This window comes from Tamandua tetradactyla, chromosome 21, assembly GCF_023851605.1.
Source record: "Tamandua tetradactyla isolate mTamTet1 chromosome 21, mTamTet1.pri, whole genome shotgun sequence".
Lineage (NCBI taxonomy): Eukaryota > Metazoa > Chordata > Mammalia > Pilosa > Myrmecophagidae > Tamandua > Tamandua tetradactyla.
The window spans coordinates 37621461-37644405 of NC_135347.1; the positions used below are offsets into that span (position 1 = coordinate 37621461).

Below are 22945 nucleotides of genomic sequence, written 5' to 3' on the forward strand. Positions count from 1 at the left end.
TTTATAAGTCCAATTAGTAGTTGTCATTGAAGTGAAACTAGAATTGCAAGCCTCATAGAAGTGAAGCTATTTCATAAACCTAGTCACAACCGGGCTACTTTTTCTAGATATGCACACAAAATACTAATTTAAGTAGCATTTCAGAGCATATCTAGAACTGCTTGCTTAGGTTTAGAGACTATAAATCCTCCAAATTAAAAAAAAAAATTCTTTAAGATTGCCTTTTGAATAAATCAATAAACATAATAGTAATAAATATCTAGACATGGATATTTTTTAAACTTGAAATTGTGTACACCCTTCATGAAATCAGGCATATAGATATTTTTTTTCTCCAGGAATCTTAAGTTGTGCTAAAATGCAGTCGGGCACTTTAGGATCTGCTAGGGTAAGTCTATACTCACCCCTCCCTCCCACTGAATAACATTGAATTTTGCTCAAAATGAGTAAGCAAATAGAGAAATGACCTTATTTTTTCATCTGAATACAGTAATGTTGGGTGATACTTCTCAAGAATGTGACTTCATTACTGGATCTTAGTTCCATATGCAAATTTATACAAGCAAAATTCAGAGGGAGGGGGAGGATATAGAGAGCTTCCTTGTGAGGACACCTATAAAGAGAAGGGTCCCTTGTGCTGGTCCTTGTAGGCCAGCTCCCACAGCTAAGTCACATGCACAGACTGTAGCTTTCTGCTCTCTGGCAGACTGCAGCCATAGCATCGTTATTGTTGTAACTCCCAGATTGTGATACTGTCACAAAACTGTTGCTAGGCAACAAATGTGGTTACCAGGTCTCAGCGAATAGCTGAAGGGGAAAGCAAAGTGTTGCACCATTGTAGAGTAACCATAGCAATGACCTACTATTACAGACTAAAGAATTATCATTAACAATGTTAAAGTATCAGACAGAGGCCCAGAATCTGAGACTTCGAGGCAGCATCTCTGCATAATTGGGTGTTCTAGAAAGGTATTTCAGCTGTTTCAAAGCTATTCAACTAATTTCTATGGGAGAGTCTTAGTAATTATTATTTTTATTTTCTGACAAAAAAAAATGTCCAGAGTTACGAAGCTACTGATAAAATGACATTAACAGGGAGTAAAAAAACAGATAATTGTTCTCACCTATTCTTATGTCTGTATCAATGCTATTTGCTGCCTGTGTTTAGCTGAAGGCAGATTTTATTTGAGAAATACTGTACGTTAGTATTAAATAATCGAAGGAACAGAGAGAAGCTATAGTGATACAAAATAACCCCGTAAATTGACAACTAGACCTGCATTTTCTAAACTGAATGCCTCTTGACAAAATATGAGGCTTGGGTGCTCTTTTAGTAGCCACTGCTTTGACACGTTTTTTTCTTTTTTGTTTTAGCTTTTTTAAAACTCTCCCCTAAAATCTGTAAAAACGTAGCCTGCTAGGACACTTGAAGACATAGTTTATTTTGAATAGGGTCCTTCGTTAAGCACCCCATATGCTTTGGTCCCAGTAACCTCACTGAGGCAGTCCTAACAGCACAGCCTCCAGGAGAAACAAAAATAATCTGACTTTTTTTTTTTCCTCGTGGAAAGCAAAGAAACTTGGGTGCTGCGGGGCGTGTGCTGGAGCGGAATCCCGCTCGCCTGCAGGGGAAGCCAATCCCCGCGCGCTCCCAGCCTGGGGAAGTGGGTGGTTTCCAGGAGGGAGGGGAAGTGGCCCTTCCCGCCGAGCGCCCCGATTGGCCGGGAGGGGCTGAGGGCCCTTGGGGCCCGCCCGGCCGCGCCTCCTGCGACCCGCGGGAGATGTTCCCGCTGCGCGCGCGCGCGTCGGGGCGTGATTTCCGACGCGAGGCACGGGAGCGCCGCCTATGGAGACGCAGACTTGGCGGCAGCGCAGGTTCTTCTGAGCGCTGGGGAGCAAAGTAACCCCCAGGTACAGGTGTGCTGGGGCGAGCCCGGCAGGCCGCGTCTTCTCGCCGCGACCGCCAGCCACGCGCCGGGCCCGCCTCGCCTCCCTGGCCTCACGAGTGCGGAATCTCCCGCCCGCGAGGGGGCGTGCGCGGGGGCGGAGAGGCTGCGCGGGGGCGGGGGGCGCGCGCGGGGGCGGGGGGCGGGGCGCTGCAGTGTCCTGGGCCGGGCTGGGCGCGGGGCCCTCGGGCTCGAGGGGTGGGACCGGGAGCGGAGGCCGGGGCCGGGCGCCAGGAGCCGGGAGCGGAGGGCGGCCCTGCGTCTGTCTCGGCTCGGCCTGGCCGTCCCCGCCTTCACCCGCACCCCGCGGGAGCGAGGCCGCCTGGTAACCGAATCTGTGGTTTTTGCAGGCACCGACCGTCACGAGCTGACTTCCTGGAAGAGCTTCCCGTCTATTTTCAAATTCTTTACCGAAGCCTCTGAGGCAAAGACCAGTTCCCTCAAGCCGGCTCTGACGCGACGCTCCCACAGAATAAAACACGAAGAGTTGTAAGAGGAGAGCGAGCGAGACGGGGGAGGGGAAGGAAAGGCGCCCCACCCGAGCATGCATCCACACGTCTCCTAACTGCTTGTCGTCGGCGAGCACACTCCCAGCCCCTCATTAGATTGTTTTCTTCCTAGAGCACAGGGTCGTGATATATACGTCTAAATAGCGTTTTGCATTATTTCAAGATGAGTGCAACTGTCAAAGCAATATGGGTTCACTGGTCGCGCTTCCTGCGGGCTGAGCTCGGGCCGCGCCGCCCGTCAACGCGCAGATTAAGGCTGACAGCGCCCTGCCCCTGCCCGGCGCGCCCCGCTCGCCAGTAAATTGCCTGACCGAGCCGCGCCGGCGCTGCGGGGCAAGCGGCGTCTGCGCGGTCCTACCGCCCGCCGGAGCGCAGCCGCTGCCTCCCCCCACCCCCCATCCGGGCCGTCAATCATGTCCTGTGCATTTCTTTTCCTCTGAACAAGAGCAAGTTTTACTCCAGATTTCAAACTTCCATCTTAAATAGTTTTTCCCTGAGGGCATCTTATGCCTCTCTCTTTTTTTTACTTGTAAGATTTTTACCCCCTCAGAAAAGCCAAATTTAAATTGAGGACACGAATGCCATGATGCGCCACGTCGTTTAGGGTGTGCAAGTTATTTTCTCCCTAACGATCTATTTTCCCTGAGACCAGAAGAAAAACTGTGCATAAAAATCTTATCAAGTACCGAATCCACATTACTGCTCAAAATCCTTGCCAGTTGAATATGAGATTTTACCCGTCTCTAATTACAGAAGAGACTTTTAAACCAAAACATAATGATGAGCAGATCTTTTAAGTATATGTGTGAAAGGTCCCCTTCTCAATGGAATTTCCAGCTTCATTATTACAATTTATTTTAGTTTTTAAGTATATAATGTGCTTTGAGTGTAAATTGTAGTTTAAATAACACACTCAAGTTTTGCTTTATAAATTTTAATGTGGCGAAAGTTTGTTGTTGTCTTCGATCCTAACTAGAATGATCTGTTCTGAACTTTCATGGAACTAGGCCCTTTGAAGGGTAAACATTTTTTTATTGTCACCAGGAAAATGAACCTGTGTCCTCAGGAGCCTTTTCCTCCTGAAAGGCTAAGTGGGACTAAAATTATCCTTATATTTTTCTACTCCAAGGTAAAGGGCGCGACCTGGTATGAAATATTTTCTCAGTCCAGTGGTGTAATTTTTAGCACTCCAGTTGTTCTGTAGGGTTTTGCCCTATAATTGCAACAATTAAGCGTTTTAAATCCACCTAAGGTCTGGCCAACACTGTGAAATGCAAGTGGTAAAATAAGTTAAGATTTTGCTGACTTTTGAATTAAAATATTAAATTTTAACATGATGAATTTTTAATTACTTGAAGAATTTAATCACCTAGTGAATATTCTGTTTCTAATAGATGGTGACATGAACTTAATATTTTTCCATCCTTTTTTAAAATGTATGTAACAATTAATATACCTGCCTTATTTGAGGACATGAAAAAATGTACCCAAAATGGCTTAGAACTGTCTTAATCCCTCAGAAAATAACTTAAAATCAATCACCTCATAGGTAGATGTTTTTATAATATAAATCTACTTCAGCAAGTTTTAAAACTATCTCACGCTATGTTTGACATAGAAGTACATTAATTCTTACAGTTTTAATTATGGTAAATTAAAGTGATCTTCTTCAGTGGATATGACTGTATGTTTTCATGTTATCTAAACAGAAACAACAGAAAAGTAAATATCAAAATGGCCTTTTATGCAACTCCTGGATAGCTTAAAAATGTATAATCCCAATGCCCAGTCTCTCCTGTTTTAGAACAGTGGTGACGTCTGTAAGGTAATGGTATGTTTCAGGGAGAGGATTTGAGAGTTGATGCGGATTGAATATAAACTGTGTGGCCTATTTGAAAACGTTCGCAGGAAATTAACTTTACAGCATTTCTTTTTAAAATCAGCGCTTGTGCAATGCTAAATTCATGCAGCTTCTGTAGCTAAATTAGAGAAAAGTTAAATGTGCTCAGCTTATAAACCCCATCACTCCTATTTCTTCTTTCAATTTTCTCACCTCTTTTTTAATAACTTTTCCTTGTAACTAGAGTAAATCACTGGTTAATTCTCTGTAATACTTTAAAACGACTGGGTTGTTAGGGCTTGGTTAACTATCTGTAGAGAACTATTTGCAATTTTAAGTTGTGTAAATGTAATTTCACATTGAGGATGAGAGCTGCCGCAACCTGGAGAGAGCTAGGCAAACCCGCAGACCGCCAACTGATAACTGATCAGACTCCTTGTAATGTAGGATTTTTTTTAACCTGTTGATTATGGGTCTGTTGGTACAAATGTAGCAGTTTTCCTGTAGCAACAACAAGCAATTGGTAGTAGCCCGTCTGCTTGAGAGCAGCCAGATATTAACAATATTTCTGCTCCGATCTTCACATTTTGGTTTCTTTAGACTGGCTTTTAGGAGAATAGAGATTTAAAGTTAGGATGTGGGCTCTTTGTTTTAAATATACTTAGTTCTTAGAGAAAGTAGAATGGGAAAGAAGTTGTTATTACATCTAAGATGCCAAATAGTCGTGTCCAAACTTAAAAGCCAGGTATTGCTTTGGAGCTTTCTAAGGGTACTTAACCATGGGATTTGGTCAGTCTTTAAAAGTTATCATGGATATTTGAAGGGAGGGGATGTGTGGAATCTACCTGTAATAATTGTTCTTTTCTCAAGTTTCTGCCTTGTGCTTTGATTTGTATTGCATTATTGTTCATACCATTAAAAAGTAAAGCACAGGAGTTTCCTATATATTATATACTTCTGTTTACCATTTTAAAATAAAAACAATTTTCCCAACAAGCAGAGATGTATTATTCTTGCTGTGAAATTCATTTATTCACCAATGTGCAGAGGTTAATAGAAGCAGAAACCTGGAAACAATGGTAAAACAACACTCCTTGATATTTTAAGCCCTATAACTGTCTATTATTCTATTATTGTTGCTGTGATAGGAATATCCAGGCTTCAAGTGAGTCAACTTTCACAAAGCTAACTTTTTTTTAAGATGTTTGTTTTTAGCGTCCAAAATATCTCCTTAGCTATCAAGGAAATTTAAATAACCCATTGTTAAACTATTGTTTTATAAAATAAATTTTAATGTTCCATAAATAAATGAATTCTGCAAAAAGAGTCTGGTGATATTAAATTGTTCCCAAATTCCTATATATGTGTCTTTGATGTATTATGTCCAATCTGAAAGTAACTTGTTTACATTTATTTTATAACTACTCCTTCCTTAAAAACTTAAATTCCTTTGAGAGGGTGTGGTAACAAAATATTTAACTGTATTTATTAGTGCTGATAAACTAGATATCTTTTCATGTTTTTCTGAATCCAGACACATGTGTCTTCTGTTATAGTTTTACTGTAAGTTGGCAGTTTCCTGTTGGTGTCAGTCATTCTAACTCATTTAAGAAAGAATATTATTACAGAAAGTTTAAAAATTTCTCCAAAACTTTGCTCATGCCTCCATGGAGAAAAATGTCTTTAAATGTGGAACGTTCTCATCTTTGAAATATAGATGGCAAAAAAAAAAGGATAATGCTGATAGTTGTTTTATGATTACTTATTAAGGCTGTAATAATATAAAATAAAGGACTCCAGGAGGTACTCCCTTTCAAAAATTGAATACTTTCCTTCCTTCCTTCCTTGTATAGAATGACTGAGTGGGAGTCTCTTGAATTGTTCGTCTTCCTTTTATCTAATATTCTATTAATCTCCAAAAAGATCAGTTTGAGTCTGGGAAAGGGTTTTTAATCAACACTTCACAGAGCTTAAAGCTACCCTACCTAAAGCGTCCGCTTTGTTAGGCGGTTTTAGATTTAAAGCATTGCAACTGTCATGCACTGTACTAAAAGTAAAGAATGTACACCAAGTGGAAGATGTTGAAAAGAAGGAAATAGCACAAAGTCGATTAACGGAGATTCGAGAATAGAAGTAGCCATCAAAGCATTCCATCGTTTATCTCAAAATCTATGTAGGGCAAAAAAAAAAAAAAAAGCAACAATGATAGTCTTAAACCCCACACTTAGGAGGGATGAATGTTGATTTAATTGATTCATTTGGATCGATGTTTTTAAAGTTTCACACCACTGATCTTTCATGTAGTGATGTCTTTAGCAGTCAGTGGTCTGACATGAGCCTTCTCAGATTTCATCAGTGGCACTCTCCATGACATCTGAAATTATGCAAGAGCCTGTGCAATGGTAACTTTGGAATTGGGAGACCTCAATGCCAAAGAGCATGATTGGAGTGAAGAACTCTTGTTAAGTCTTAGCACAAAGGTTTTACAGGAAGAGTAATTGTAAATGAACCACAAAGGTTAAAGTCACCAAGAAGTCTATGTTGGTTTAAATTGCTAGATGGTAGAAAGTAGTCCTGAAAGTTTGACCATTAAGTGGACATCACACGGTGACCATTATTTTCCCTGTGAGTGTAAAGAGCTTGAAAAATGGAAATTTGACTTAATTCACGAGGCCTTCCCAGTCTTTCACCTTGAGATTTATGAAAAACTTTTCACTATATTCTTTGTATTGTTGGAATTAGGGTCTACTTGAAATGAACATGAAGGCTGCTTCTAGAAAGAAATCTAGAGAGCTCCTGCATCTTTCTTTCCAGACCATTCTGCGTTTTCTTCCTTGGTTATTACATTGGATAATATGGGAAACCGTCATAGGTAAAATAATGTTGAACTGTACTTTGTAGCCAGCCTGTAGTTCCAATACAAAGAATCTGAAATGAAAAGACAAACTAACACCCAAGAATGATATGTCTCTTTTAAAAGTTTACAATTTGAATAATGAACTTGGATAGAAACTTGGCAGGAAAACAAACCATGGCACCATCACATCACCAACCATTTTCACTTTTCTGTCCAATTTCAGAGTGCATGTGTTTGTGAGTATTTCACTAGATCAGTGACAGCTCTTTATTTGCATAATTATATGCTCTGGTCTGAAGAGAAAACTAACCCCCAAATTTCATGGGTCACCAAACTGCAACAATCAATGTTTTATCACGTATGCTAAGCAAAATCTAAGAAGCTATATGAAGTTTCTTGGGGAGTTTTTACTCCTCAGAAAATTAAAGAGTTTTCGTCTCCTGAATAGATTCAAAATCTTTCCAAGGTCTTTGTAACTGAATTCTGTTTGAAGGCAAAACTAGAGATTAACATGTAGATCTGGATCTTAGACTCACTAGCATTACTTCAAAGTGGCTTAAGAAGAGCAGCACTTTGGGAGCCCTAAAACTTTTAAATTTGAAGAACTGTCCTTCATATCTATTGAGAATTATTGTTCAAATTACAATTAGTCAAAAAGAAGTCCAAATTAACTACAATTAATATACAGTTCATTTTCTTCTTTGAAATAACTCAGGTTTTTTTAAGGCTGATTACTATATATATATACATATATACATACACACACACATATATATATATACACACGCATATATACATACACACACATATATATATATATATACACACACATATATACATAAATATCAATATCCATCCATGGAGTACATATGTCCATTCTTGTCCATTTCTCCTGAAACGCAGACACAACATATATGTGTATATGTGTGTATCTTTTCAGTGCCTATAACATAGGTATTTGGTATATGTCAGTCATCATGAATATTTCTAAACATTTTCTATTAAATACATTTGTCATATTCAAATTCTACAGGCACTGTAATAAATACTGTTTTAAAATGCCTCAAGTTCACTTGCATTTGTAAATCCTCTATTTGTATGTTATGTATATGTGTGTGTTTAAGGTTGGTTTTATTTCATTAAAGAAAAAATTGATTTAAACTGTTGATGTCTTCAGTTTGTAGGCAATCTGCCAAATTTGAAATACAATAGAGCATAGAGACACATGCAGAGAGTGACTGCTTTTATAGAATTATTAAAATCCGGGAAAATATGCCTTTACCTAGAGTCTGAAGAAGATACTAGGTGCTTGATTTAATTCTACTGCAAAAGGACTCAGTTATGAATTTCATTTAAGAGCAAATTATTCAATGTCTTTTATTTGAAGTGATCTGTATGTAATAATAAATTAGTTTCTCTATAAGACAGTTTACTGTCATCAAGAAAAACATTAGGAAAAAAGGAAACATTTGAAGAAAAGTGTCTAAGAATCATAGTTTTGAAGTATTTATTCTCTGAAAAAGGATGAGCTTAGATCAGGCATCACAAATTTCCTAAAATAAATCTATTGTGTCAGCTGAAAAAAGAAACCGATTTCTCCCAGGTTTTAAAATTACAGTTGAATTACAGATTTCTTTTCTAATCTGAAAACTTGAACATGTGCTTGTCACAAACACTGCTCAGAACCACCACGTCTCACCTGTGCTACTGTTCTTACCTGACTGCTCACCTGGTTCCACTCCCTCCTCCTCCCTCCCTTATCATCTACTTCCCAGAAATTGCTGTTTGGACTGAAGGTCTTGGATTTCTCAGGGTGAAAATTCCTCAAAATTGAATCTGTAAAAACAAACAAATCCAAGTTTAGCATTATCAAACAAAATCAGCTGACAGGCAAATGACTCAAAATATAACTATAGGTTTAGGACCTGTGTGCCTCAGGAAATAAATCAACTTGCATTTTATTTTTAAGGACTAGACTCTTAAAAGAAAGATAGACAATATTTATACCTAAATACTTTTTTCTGCATTTCATCTTTGTGAGAGCATTGCTGAGTTTCAGATAGGGCTCTCACATACAGTTTTGGATTTTTACTCTGCAAAGGAGAGAGAAAAAAAACAACAGTTATTTCCCACAAAGTTCCACACATGAAGGAATTGACCCTATAGCTGAAAGGCCTACGTTTTCTCTTTTTATCATTTTCATTTCATTTTGCTCAAGTAACACCTAATCCCATTCGGTCTGAAAAAGATATCTGTGATCCAGTTCATCTTCCTGTATATCCAAATAATTTTTCAAAGGCTTCTTTTTTCTTTGTTTTTTTTTTTTTTGAGCCATAATTAAATAAATGGCTTTTTTTCCAATAAATAATCACACCTTCTCTGGGTACTTGGATAATCAGAATTTATCAACTAAAGAAATATTGATGGTTTGTTGTGATGGGGTTTTTTTTTTTCATTTCCTTTTGCTTTTGCTTTGCTTTGCTTCAGTAAATTACTTAATATCATCCCCTGGAATAACCAGTTCTAAAAATATCCCTAGCACAGAGTGTCACAATTTGGCTTTCATACAGTTTCAAAAGAAAACCATTAAAATTGCATTGATCTCACAAATATTGATCTAGTGCTTGATATCAAATATCAAATGAGATGCTGTCAGTTGCTGCTGATCATTGTGTCAGCTGTTTGAATTCATGCCCTTTTCCTTCTTCCTTGTTCACATGGATTCAATTCACCAGAGCTAAGTAAGATTTTCATGATTAACACAATTAAGATAAATTCTTTTCCTGTTTTTCACATTTTTGGTTGGGATCAACCATAGTTAATATTCTACCTGAAATATGTCATACGATTTCATAAATGCATGTTAATGTTATTATTTACAAAAAGTGTGATTCACCTACTAGATAGGTTGTGTTTCTGTTTTGTTCTTTACCCTAATTTAGAAATAATTTCTATCTCTATCCTACATTCAAGAAATCAAATTTGTTTTAAGAGAATGCATTTTTAGCATACCATTTTAGAACTTAGATTGAAATCTTAGCCATCCCAAATGTAAATTGAAATAGTTAAATCATCCCTTTTATTCATGATGACTATCTATGTATGTAACTGTGTTTGGGAAGTGTAGAATTTAGAGAGCTATTCGGGTGAAATTGATTCTACGTATTTTTAATATTTTCTCAATAAACTCATGTTATCTAGCAGATTAAGTCATGCTGTGCTTTTATTTCCTATCAAATCTGGAAATAGCTGTCTCTTTCTCTCTCCCTGCCTCTTTACTTTGTTCATCAAGAATTGCTGGTTACATTACTTTGAAATATGAAACACTTTAAGGAGGAAACTATCTTATAATGGCCGTTTAACGGTGTTGTCTAACTGTGCAGTAAATACTGAGAAAGAAATAGAACTCTCCTAGGGTCCTGTTTAAATTCTACCGGCACATGGATATTTTCTACATTGGCGGGGAGAGAGGAAAACAATCCGCACGAGGTGTTTCCCTTTCCCCTTTTTACACCTGAGTTCGGTTTGGAAACGGCGACGTGAAGCGGAGTGAAGCCGCGCTCTTCCCAGCACCATGGACAGCGCCCAGCACGCCCCCTTCCCTCTCCCCTTGGCCAGAACCCCGAAGTTCCAGCCCTCACCGATTCCTCTCCCCGACCACTCCCCCCACCGTAGGAAACCGGCTCTCGAAATCTTAGGATCTGAGCCCAAAGCCACGAGTTTAAAGAGCATGCAGCGGGTAGGTGGAGAGTCTCTTGCTCCAAGCCCGGCGTTAAGTAGTTCAAACGCCCCGAGTTGACACACCATTTGCCTGCGTGTCTCCCCGAATTTGCATCCAATCTACGCTGGGTGCTCCTAGCGAAAGCGGTGCCACTCCCAGTCATTTCTACGGTAGCGGTCTCCCGCCCCTAACTTTTCTTTGGCCCGCGTCTCACCCCAGCCCCTTAGTTGGCAGATTCTGTGCCGACAGGGATTTAAGCGCTTTGTACCGGGAGCACACTGTCCCCCGGGCTCGTGGGCTCAGTTGCGAGCGGCTTGAGTTGCAAGGGCTGCACCCGAGGCCCCCCTGGCCCTTGGATCCGCGCCTCTGTCGGTGGCGGCGGCCGCGGGACTGGCTTGGGTGCGCCCAGGCGCGGGTCGCCGACCGCCCGAGAGAGGCGGCCCCGCAGCCCCCGCCGCGCGCCGCCGAGCCCGGCCACCCGGATCCCGCAGCGCCTAAGGGCGGGCGCGGGCGCTAACCCCCACCGCGCCTCCTGGCAGACCTCGGTCCGAGGCGTGCTTCGCCGCACAGCTCCCTGTTTGACTTTTTTTTCTGTCGCGTTAAACAAAGTGCAATAAAGGCAGATCACTTCCCTGTGGTGTCTTTTTCACAGAGTGGTCTCCCTAGCAACTCTTAAGTCACCACTCCTAAACAAGATGAGTTTTTAAAGATTTCGAGCTTTTGCACCTTGCTACGCTGAAGCTCGCCTCACTTGTTGGCCTTTGGGGGAAATCTTTCTCCCGCCGGCGCCGTACTCTAGTCGTCTCTTCCCCTGAATCCACTTTGGGGACAAAAATAATACGTTTAGAGCAGATGAGATGGCCAAAACCAAAATTTTTGTTAGAGATCGATCGTACAGAGAAAGTTTCAGAACACCATAATCCAAAATTTACTCGGAAGGGCCAGGAATAGGTGAAAAAGGGAGAGGACACGGTATCTCAAGTTAAGGGATTTCTTTGCTATGAAGTAACCTCGAGAAACCGATTTTAAAATTGCTTCTGTAGAGAACGCAGACGACAGTACATATCCCGATTTATTCTCGATTTGACATAGCGTCGCAACGAAAACTTTCCGTGAGTTCCCCAGCTCAGCAACAATTGAGCTTCCAAATACTATGCGTTTCTATCTCTTAGACACACAAATATGTTCTGAAATGTTTCACGGGGTAGCAGTTTCGTCTGATTTCGCAAAATGCCATAAACACGCTGCTTGCTCTTATAAGCGCTGTTTACACAAACTTTTGCTCCTTTCCTAGTCGACAAAGACATTACTAAGTTCTCCCCAAAGATATTTTTTCCCCACGTAAGGTGGTCACGCTTGCGGTCTCAAGAGCCGTTTCGCCCAGACACTGAGCCAGGTGGGCGCCGGCGGGGCCCGGCCACGCGGGGAGGGAGCAGCAAGTGGGGTGCCGCCATCGGACGCCCGCGGGAGAACTCGCGTGGTCGCAGCCGTGTGGCGGCGGAAGTGTGCAGGGCCGCAAAGGGAACCTGTTGAGCAACGGTGACTCCTTGGCTCACATCTCGCGGACGTCCTGCCCACCGCCACCAGCGCGCACTCTCCTCCGCAACCCAACTCTCTCCGTCCCGTTGGCGTTTCTGCAGTGGGGCCCTTCTCAGGATCTCATTTCACGACTTGAGCTCCCATCTTTGGATGAATGAAATATTTCCCGCTAGTCTTTCAGGGTTCAGGAGCGAGGAGAGGAAACCAGGTGTGGGGAAGCACGTGGGACTCTCCTTGCTAGTGCAGGGAATTGTGGAGATTTGAGAATGGAATGGATCACACTTCCTTGAGTTCCTGAGTGCCTAGGGTTTATTTTCTCTGTTTCGGTTTTGAGAATCTCTTTCATGCATCGAGGAATTCCCTTATGACTGGAGGACGAAGTAAAGATCTATTTAATCAGTTTGGAATTTCTTACTAAAAAAGAGAAAATGTTTTCCTGACCCAGCTTCAGAGTGACTTTTTTACTTATTCTAAGTAAATTGGAAATCCCATATTTGAGTGACTATTTCGGCTCCACTTTTGCCAGGGAAAAATGTGGAGAAAGGTATGGGAAACTCATTTTCTTTCAGATAAATCCAAAGTTGAGAGATTCTAGCAAGGTCCCCGGACAGGAGTTTCTTCAATGATGTTTCCTTGCAACATGTGTGTACTCAATGAAACTTTAAACCATTTACAGCATAGACGGTCACTTTTTTCCTTTCTACTCAAGCTCTACCATTAATTCTATTAATTCTACAGGACTGCTGCTGTCCTATCCATTTTTTTCCCTTCAAAGTCTTTTTAAATAAGTTTCCCTGTCTCTTGCCCATTTGTCAATGTCAAATGTATACTGCCTATTTAGTCAAAGAAAAGTGTGTATTTCATATGTTATGAAAGAACAGACTTCTTTATTTGGTTTCTTGGAAATCAATAATCTCTTAAACATTTGCCAAGACCCCTTGGGGAAGGGAGAGGTGTAAACAATAACTACCAAACTTCAACTTGACAATATTGGTTAAAATCTGCAGGATGATCATTTGGACACTGGGAGGTAATGGAGGATGACTTCAGGTCTTACCCTGGCATACCTGGCACCTGGCTCCATTCTCTGTAACCTGCCCTGGGAGCTGTCTTGGAAATGTAGTGGGAAATTAATTCTAAACTTCTTTACAATACATCTAAGTAGCCAGACTGGTCTTCAAATAATGGAACTGGGAGAGGGCTTGGCGACCTCAGGGAAGTTGCGAAAGACAGTTACCCCCATTAAAAGAAAAATCAAGATTTCAGTCTTTTGGCATAATTAAAGGCTTTGGTAACACTTCTTTATTTTGTCTCATGCTGTGAAAAAAAAAAACCCACCTACTCCTCTAGTGGAAGAAACTTTAAAGAACTTTAAAATAAACTCTGCAGTTTGATTTATGCCTTTTAAAGTTAGTAGCCATACGAGGAAGTAGGGAAAAAAAATTAGAACAACTGAGTTACACTTCAACTATCTAGCAGTTTAAAATTAGAGGGAAGAATGCACCCATTTTCCAAGTGAGCTAACTTCTAAAACCACACGTGTTTCCAGAAAATAATACCTCACTGAATTCAACATGCGGGAGATGCGAAACTAGGTTCTCAAGAAGGCAATAAAAATATGAAATGACTGGATGGGATTTGTGAGCATGTGAGGATCTGGTGGTCCATTGGAAGCACAACTCTCTCAGATTTGAATTTTCATGATTAACTTTCAACCCCGAGAATGTGAGAGCCATTTGCTTAACTTAATCTGGAACATATGTTTGCACCAGTAGCAGGTTTTTGGGTGTATGACTGGGGTTGATCAAGTTGTAAATTTTCCGCTTTAAGTTTTCAGCGCCTGCTAGTTTCAGCCTAACACCTAGACAGAGACTTTGTGGCGTTCCTCACCAAGCAGCCAAGGCTTGACAAAAGGGACCCAAACCACCCAACTCTGAATGTTGTTAATTTTCCCTAAGGTGGAGTGTTTCTGTACAAATTGCTTATCTAAACCCTTAAAGCAAATAACAAGTTAAAATCTCCTTTCTTAAAGTGTGGGTAAAATGTCTATAAATAGATATTTTTATTTCGTTTGCAGCTATTGCCTTCCTCACCTGCAACCTTTGCTTGAAGGGACTTAGAATAGCATGAGAGCAGTGGGTACCGTGGAAGTGACATCTTCATCCGACAAAACAATATGCAGGTCTTTTTTGCCCTCAATTTTTTCCCATTAGAAACAGAACTACTGATGTTCCCTCTTTGTGCCTCAACACAAAGAAATTCCAAAGAAAAGTGCTTTGAATATCTAAGAAGAGTCACTTGATTAAAATAAATATACATTAGAATCCACAAATCACCCTTCCTGTAAAGCCAGTTTTGTGGTGGCTTTTATTACTAATATTAAAGTACATCTCTTCAGAGACATGAATTTTTTGTATTTGGACTTCAAATAAATCATAACATTTAAAAATCAAGTAATGATATACCATATTGACAAAAGTAATAAGTTCCCTAGGATCAGCTTAATTCATCCTGCAATGAGAATGGGGAGTAGTGGTGGGCTGTGGTGTAAACCTGAAGGATTGCAAATAAACATCTGGACTTGCTGAGTTTTCTTCTTCCTGAAAACTTCAATCAGATTACTGGGGGAAAAGTTACTAAGGTGCTTCGTAAATGTAGCAGAACGAGTAATTGAGCTGTAAATGTGTCCTAGATTCAGGTGCAGAGTTTTGCTAAATATTATTATATGGGTTAAGATGGACAATTCCCACCTGGATACTTCCTTAATCAAAGAATGAACAAAGAGTGACAAAAACAAGGGCAGTAGTAACATTGCCAGCACTGTGTTAAATAAATGCCCACAACTAGTTGAGAGAAATGGTGCTAAGATGCCGCTTAAATTCTGAAACGGAAGGTCCTGAGACACCGAGCGCCATCTAGCAAGCAAAGTTAGAATCCAAGTGCATTTGAGTGGAGGACAGAGCACCGAGAGACCAGTGGATGGGGAAGGCAAAGGGAGACTTAAAAATGCACTTGATGCGACTTAGCCACCAGCCCAGTCTCACCTGAGGCCAGCACCACTTGCATGTTTTTACTCTTCACTCCACCCGTCAGCTCCAACAAACTTTACTAAGGTGAGACAGACAGTTTCTGCCTCAAGCTAAGGCTAAAGGACAGCTCCTCCCAGGGTTGCTATTGTCTTTAATTAGAACAAGCAGGCTCTCTATCCCCCCTCCCCAAACCAGCCCTTGGTCTATTGGCTCTGCATCGTCCTCTCCACAACCAGACAAAGAGCTGAGCCTGAAAGCCTCACCTTGGGCTGAATTGACTCTATGGGCTTCAGTGCAGAGGAAAGTGCAATGCTGGGAAATTGATCTGGATTTGAAAAGTCATTCTGAGTTTACAAGGCTGCTCAGAAGTCTCTTGGTGAACAATCTGAGCTATTTCCATGTGGCATAAGATGCAGGTATATTTAACAAGCCTCAAATGATCATGGAAGCTGAAGGTTGCCTTCTAAATATAAATAGTATAACTTGATTTTTCTCTAGGCAATAGGGTCTTTGATACTTCCTTTGGCTGAAGAAAAGTCAAAGGTGGCAAAAGGATGCTGCCAAGTACCCCTGTTAGTTTGTAGCTTGAGGGGGAAAATAGTACTTTTTCCATGTTTTAAAGTTGGATGTAACCTGATTATATGAATATTCTTTGGAGCTGGGCTAATAATGTAACTATAAAACAAAGCTTCTGGGAGTGTTATGAAGAAACTAGAGAATAGTCCTCTGGCTTTTATACAGGCAAGCACCCCATATTTTTCTTTTCCACCTGTCAATCTGAATTCAAAAGACTAAGAGAGTTCATCCCAACAATGTGCCTGCTTCCTGAAGAACTTCTGTCGAGACTTTCTAGGATTTCATTTAAGGCTGGAAAAAATTCAGTGTACATACATGCTAGCCTCAAAGTACTCCTAATTTCCTGCTATTGTATATTGCCTCTGTACTAATTCATTGATTCATATTGTCCTTAGAATACAGAGACAGAGCTAGGGTTTTCTATTGTTCTGTCCCCCACAACCTCCACTGCAATTTTCCCCAGTGAAGTGGGGGTTTTTAGAGAAAAACTTAGAAAATAAAGTATTAAAATGTTCCAGTTGAGCTTTAAATGTTACTCCAACCGCAGACAGCTTCTTAATGGAAATAAACATAAAAAAATATGAAAAATAGCTCTCCTTATTTTTATCCTATGCTATTTGCTGTGCAAAACAACCACATCAAGAATAAAGGATGTTTTAGATAATAATATTCTCAACATACCCATTAAAATATCTCCATATTTTATAGTATTTACAGAGGAAAAAATCACAATGCAACCAAGAAACCTAAGCCAATAGAAAGAGGACTTCAGAGCTTAACCAACAGTTTAAAAAACATCTAACACATCTATGAGATCTCCTTGTTCTCCTTATGTATGAAACAAGTGTAAAAATCTGAGGATGGGCAGTAGATAAAATTCGTGCTGCTTCCTCTTCCCTTCCTCCTTTCTGAAGTTCAGAGAAGAAGTTCCCAAGCCTTTTTTTTTTTCGCCTTGGATCACAATTAAAATTTAACTTTATTTTTTGGTCTGTGTCTGGTAAAATAGTACATTTCTCCCATCAACATCATCTAAAACACGGAACCCTCTCCTAGTCAGGGTACCCAGCTGTTTAATTTAACATTGATTTATTGCTTTTAAAAGTAAATTTACACACATGCCAACAGCGCTCCGTTTTGTTTCCCCAGACTCTGAGATTTATTTTCTACTTAGTGCTTGTCTGACAAAACAATGTCCTTTAACTTTATTACACAACGATGAGGAAATCTGTCTTATTTTTGTTCGGATTTATTGCTGTGTTACTTGTGGGGACTTTTGTGACCCAGAAAGGTTGAGATCCAAAAATAAATAGAAATTTTAACAGAATTGATCACAAAATAATAGTCAAAACCTCAGAATATGGCCCAGTATATACCAACTTGCTAGGGGCCAGAGGATGCATTTTTCCTCATGAATGCAGTTATTCGAAAAGGGGGTGAAGAAAAAAGGCCAGGTAATATTTGAAGATGATGGGAACTTCACTATGAGTAGCCAAATCTGGGTTCTGTGAGACCTTTAAGTTCTTAGTAAAGTGTATTTAGAATTACAGGGCAGGGCGGCGCATCTGCCGGGCTCGCCTCGGCGCTGCCGCCTTACCTCCACGCAGTCCTCCTAATTATCACATGTTCATGATGACTGAGCCCAAGGGAATTAAGATGGACTTTGAAGCAGCTTTTACGGTACATTTCATCTACATTTGGGTTTTCTCTAGTTCTCATTAAAGGGGCCACTTTCTTCTTTTCATTGATATACTGTCTTTGTGTCCTCCATTTCACACTCTTCAAAAAAAAGTTCTCTTCAGATCAAGAGCAAAAAGGAGAGGACGACATAATAACCATCATAATCATGATAACAACAACAACAAACAACTACTACCGTGGGTTTAAATCTTTTTTAAAAGAAGGTTTTCCCCTTTATGAGGCATGGCCTTTCAAAAAAAAAAAAAAAAAAGCTGGAGTTGAGAATGGATTTGAGTGTAAGGTTAAACTGTAGATGCAGGCTTTAAAAATCTGCGTGTCTCCTGTGCTTTCCTTCCCAACCTGATTTCTCATAGAGGCATCTAATAACCACTTTGGAGGTGTTCAAACGAGGACACTGTCTCTCTTTCAGTGAGAAGTAAGGGTGTGAGTGAGAGCCTTGGGAGACAGTCCCTTTCTTTCCGCCACCAACACACCTTCTCAAACCAAAGACCCCACCTGCAAGCGCGGCTCCTCTGCTCCCCTCTCTACCCTGGTCGGTAAATGCACAGAACCCTAACCTCAAGCCGGCTAACATGTCTCACCAACCGATGCGTTTTCTACCAACCCGAGAAGATTTGTTTCTAAGTTAACCGATCATTCTTTCTCCTGAAAATGCATCAGGACATGTTTGCACATGGTGCTGCCTCTCTAAAATAAGAAAGGGAAGGGAAGGGAAAGGGGGAAGGAGAGAGAAAAAGAGAGAGAGCAAAAAAGGAAGGAAGGAGTAACTCTTCGAAATCTTGAGAAGTATCTTATTCCTATGGGGAGGTTTTTCCCCTCGTTTGCCCTTTGAAAAGGGGTCCTGTCACTCAGAAAGGAGCCGTTTCTTCAGCCTGCTTCCCAGCCACCCACCAGCCGGCCCCTCGCAGCCTCGCAGCCCGGCCCGGGCCCACCCCGCGCGCGCGCGCGCACACACACACACACACACACGCACACGCACGCACACACACACACACACACACACACAGTTCCCTCCAAGTGGCGTTTCAAGTAAGAGCTGGCGAGGCGAGAGATGTGGCTCTTCCACCGCGGAGCCAAAGAAGTCCTTCACTCCCCCCGCGGCGCGCGGCCCGGCCCGCCCGAGCCCCGCAGTCCCCTTCTCGTGCAGAGCGAGCGCCACTCGGCGCCCGGGGCTGGGCCGCCCTCCCCGCGGGCCCGGCCCTGCCCCCCCCCCGTCACGTGGCTGCGCCCTGCGCCCAGCCAGGCCCTTTGTTAAGCCCTCGGGTGCCCACGCCCGGCCGCCGCGACTGGGGCGGTGGCCGCTGACCGGTGCACAGAGACCATGGCCCGGGCTGCACTGGCTTCGCCTCCGCTCCTCGGGACAGCCCGAGACACCCCGGGGCGCAGCCGCGCACCAGCCTCGGCCACCCGACACTCCCAGCTCCCTGCGGGAAGCGCGCCTGGGCCACCTCCAGCGCCCCAGACCCAAGCACTACGCGGGGCCAGGGGCCCAGGGGAGGGCGCGCCTCCGCACAGGGGTGTAGCAACTGGGCTGGCTGCCCTCCTCCTCCCCATTCCGCCTCACCAGTTCCTCCTCTTTTTTTTCTCTTACCCTCTGCCACGCTCAGGGGCTCAGTGGGTGGGAGTGTGTGTGTGTGTGTGTGTGTGTGTGTGTGTGAGCGCGCGCACGCGCGCAGTTAGGTGGAAATTTCATAGGAATATGTCCTACACTTATAACTTGTCAGTGTGGGGGGAGGATGCTCTCCAGTTGCTCTGGTGAGAGTTTAAGCCACTTATTTGGGAGGAAATAGAGGGTCAGATTTGGTCTAAGTGGAACATCTGCAAAACATTCAAGCAGCTTATTCAACAAAGAATCTAGCCATTTATTGTAGAAATAATAAAAAGCCACTAATGATTATGGTTCCCACCCCTTCCCCCAAAAGGCCAAGTCCTAATGAAATAATTCAAAGGTAGGCCTCATTTCCTAATAGTGGAATTAAACAACAACAAAAAAGAGCCCAACTAAACTTTCCAGCTCTGCCTTCTTAAGGGCCTGGGAACCTTGCTGAGAAATTAGGTAAATAAAAGGCGACTTGGAATTTCTGTTGAGCTGAGGCTGCAGTGCCTGACTCGTATATACTTCTGCCTCAATTACATGACAGTGAATTCCTCTTTAAATGATCAAATGTGGAAGAGCTTTGGGATTCGGAGATGTCTGAGGTTAACTGGCTTTTAAGTAGTCGATTTTAAAATGACTTATGCAGTGAATAGCCACCTTTAAATCCTAAAACTATCACAAATATGCTATACATCTGGGTGCCAGTTTATCTCTCCATATTTCTTTTTAAAATGAGGAAAGCATTCATAAAATGGTACTTGGCACACTTTATTTTAGGAAAGCAGATGTTAATTTTTTCACGTATCATTTTATGACCAAGTACATGTGTAACATTGGAAAGCATCCAAAACGCCTCGATTATTTGCAAAATGACTGTTAGTCGAGGTATGCTATTCTCGGCATAACCGTAGTATAGGTTGTATAAATAAAGTAAACATCTGTGATTTCTTCTTTTTTTTAACCGGAGGAGAGGGGTACAGAGAGTTCCCATCAACAAGGAGAAGAAGGAGTTTGGGCAGGAAGAGCGCACCTGCGTCGTAGCAAATAGGATTTCATATTGTTCGGTGCAAAACCAAGTCCCTCAACAGGGCTCTCTGGGATATTTACATGGCGGGAGATAAAGTTGAAAGCCTTTGCCGGCGTGCCAAATGGGATTCTCCCTGCGGCCTTCTGCGTGCGGAGATAACAGGTACCGCGCGCTCCCGGCGCGCCCGGCCTCCCCCCGCCGCCCGCCCATCCCCGGCGAGGCAGCCCCGGGCCCCGCGGCCGGCAGCCAGGAGCTCCGGCTCTAGGAATTCCCAGGCACCGCGGCCATCTCCCCGGGTCTCCCCGCCTAGACATATGGGGAGGAAGCGTCCTCATCTGCCCTGCGTCGCTCGAGGACGCCGGCACCAGGATAAGCCAGTGGCGTGATAATTAATGGAATACAATATTTATGGTCCCCTGTATTGACTCTGAGCTAAACGCCATGTCGGCGGTCCGTGGGGGTCTAGCGAATAGGGGGTGAGTGAACAGGCATAATGATTGGAGTACTTCTGTTTACCCGCTTTACTCACTTAAACCCGAGGGATGTAACAGTACCATAAATATAAACACCCACCTACACTGCCCCGCAGCGTCGCCCTGCTCCTAAACTCTCCCTTTCTGAGCGCTGCCCTTTACCAAAAAAAAAAAAAAAAAAAGCCAGAGTAGGGTTTTTTTTCTTTTCTTAACATAAAATGCTGCAAATATGAAAAATAGGTCACCAATAAAATTGGTCTCAGCATGGAGCGTAATTGCAACAAAGTGCCGCCGAGTAAAATCGAGGAGCGAGCTGGCTGAGGCGGCACAGTCGCGAACCATCTGGTGTGTATTAAAAGTGGTGCTGTAAATATTGCTGAGAGCTAATGCATTATCGGCTTCTATAAGTGCACAGGGCCTGTAAGCTTTCCATATGTTAGAATATGTAGATCGGGGGAGAGTAGGAAAAGGTGTCCTATCAATCACAGGCTTCTAAAGCATTGTTTTGCCCACTCTTTGTGGAATTTTGGCCAAAATTGTGTAGAACATTCATTTTCATTCTCTCCCCCTCCCCACTTCCCTCTTTTCTCAGCTCGCTCTTTCTCATTTTCTCCAGCTCTTTCTCTGGGCTCCCTCCTTCCATCCCCTCCTCCTCTCTCCCTTCTCTCCAAAGGGGATAGGGCAGGCATTGCTGACGTCACTTCACATCAGTAAAAGAGAGTAACTGTTTCAGAGGGAGGTAAAAAAAAAAATCATCTGTTTTTCATCAGTGCTAAAGTTTTGCCTTTTTTAATAGAAATGAGCTGCCCAGCCAGAGTACTCCTGTTTTGAAGCTTATAGCCCCCTCTTTGCCGGAGGTCGCAGAGGTTGAGAGGTGTTCTCCATCTCGCCAGCTGAATCGTCCTATAAGTACTTCTAATGACAGATTCAGCTCAAACAAATGATACTAATTAGAATCTGGTGCAAAGACGGGGTCTTCCAGAGAAGATTTCACATGCGCACCTCCTAGGCAACTTTTATCAAGGAGGGTGGAGGGCTCTGGGCTCCATGACATTTTGCTTTGAGTCCTGGAACTTCTTCCCTTTTCTCAGTCCTCCCTCCAAGTTCCACCCCCCACATACTGAAACCACCACACACAGCATAGCTAATAATTTTCCTGCTGTCACATTACTTTTCTGGGGAAACAGAGTTCTCTTTTTCCTGATGAAACCCCGCATTTAAGAGTTTACTGTAATTACCCCCTCATCTCCTTTAAGTGCCCCATCCATATTTCTCAGCTATTTGTTCAAATCCAGTGCTAGGAAATTTTCTTACGTTGTCCCACAAGGATCACTTTCTCTCTCCCAAAGTTGGCCTGGTCGCTTTCATCCTTCCTCTTCTGTGTCACCCTCCCTTTCCCCTTTCTTTCCTCCCCAGCTCTCCCTTCTTTGCACACACAGTACAAATCTCCAGCACTTTCAGTGTGGATAAACCTGCTGGTCATGACAACCCAAGTTCAATCAGCAAATAAATAAAACTCTTACTTTTTTTGGCTGCCGGCTGCATTCCCCCTCTGGCCGCTGCCTCCTTTAATTATAGGAGCTATATTTCTTCCCTGGGAGACATTCGAGGGGGGTTTTAGTTGGAAACTCGTTTCTGCTGAGTTATTTTGGAGCCAGCACCAGTGAGTGGCCCGTACTCAGAGGCTTTGAGTGAAGTGCAGATTGAGACATATCGAGTTCCCTCTAAAAGGATCATTTCATGTGGGAGGTTGGACACAAAGTTTGCACTCGTGACTGGCATTCCAGTGAGAGACATGCATATTTTAAAACAACAAAGCAAGCTGGAAAGAAGGCTTAGGGGAGGGGAAAAAACTTGGAAAGAAGTTACTAAGTGACAAACATCTGTCAACATGGGATAATTTGTACACTCTGATGTAAAACTATCTGCCTAGTTTGACTGAGTTCAAGGAGCAGGATGTAGGCGTCTAAAGCAGATGCATATTTACCCCTGTGAGATACGGTTAAAAGAGACTCCCCCGCCCCCCCAAAAAAAGTTAGGTATAATATGATTGAAAGTAAATGAAAAAGTATAATTTTTAAATGTTTCTTAGAATAGTGGAGGCCTTTAAAATTGCATATTTCTGGTAGTTAA

General features: G+C 42.4%; 1 protein-coding gene across 2 annotated transcripts in view; it reads left to right on the top strand.

Moving 5' to 3' along the window:
• Positions 1–22945, top strand: part of ARB2A (ARB2 cotranscriptional regulator A) — a 545745-nt gene that overhangs the window by 509156 nt on the left and 13644 nt on the right. Inside the window, exon 11 of one of the 2 annotated variants that reach the window (XM_077139149.1) lies at positions 2297–5291. The exons of the other annotated variant lie outside the window; for it this stretch is intronic. Within the exon in view, the coding sequence (XP_076995264.1) occupies positions 2297–2439 (143 nt within the window). The 3' untranslated portion in view covers positions 2440–5291. Of the gene's footprint in view, positions 1–2296; positions 5292–22945 lie in introns of those variants that run through there. 2 annotated transcript variants of the gene reach the window in all.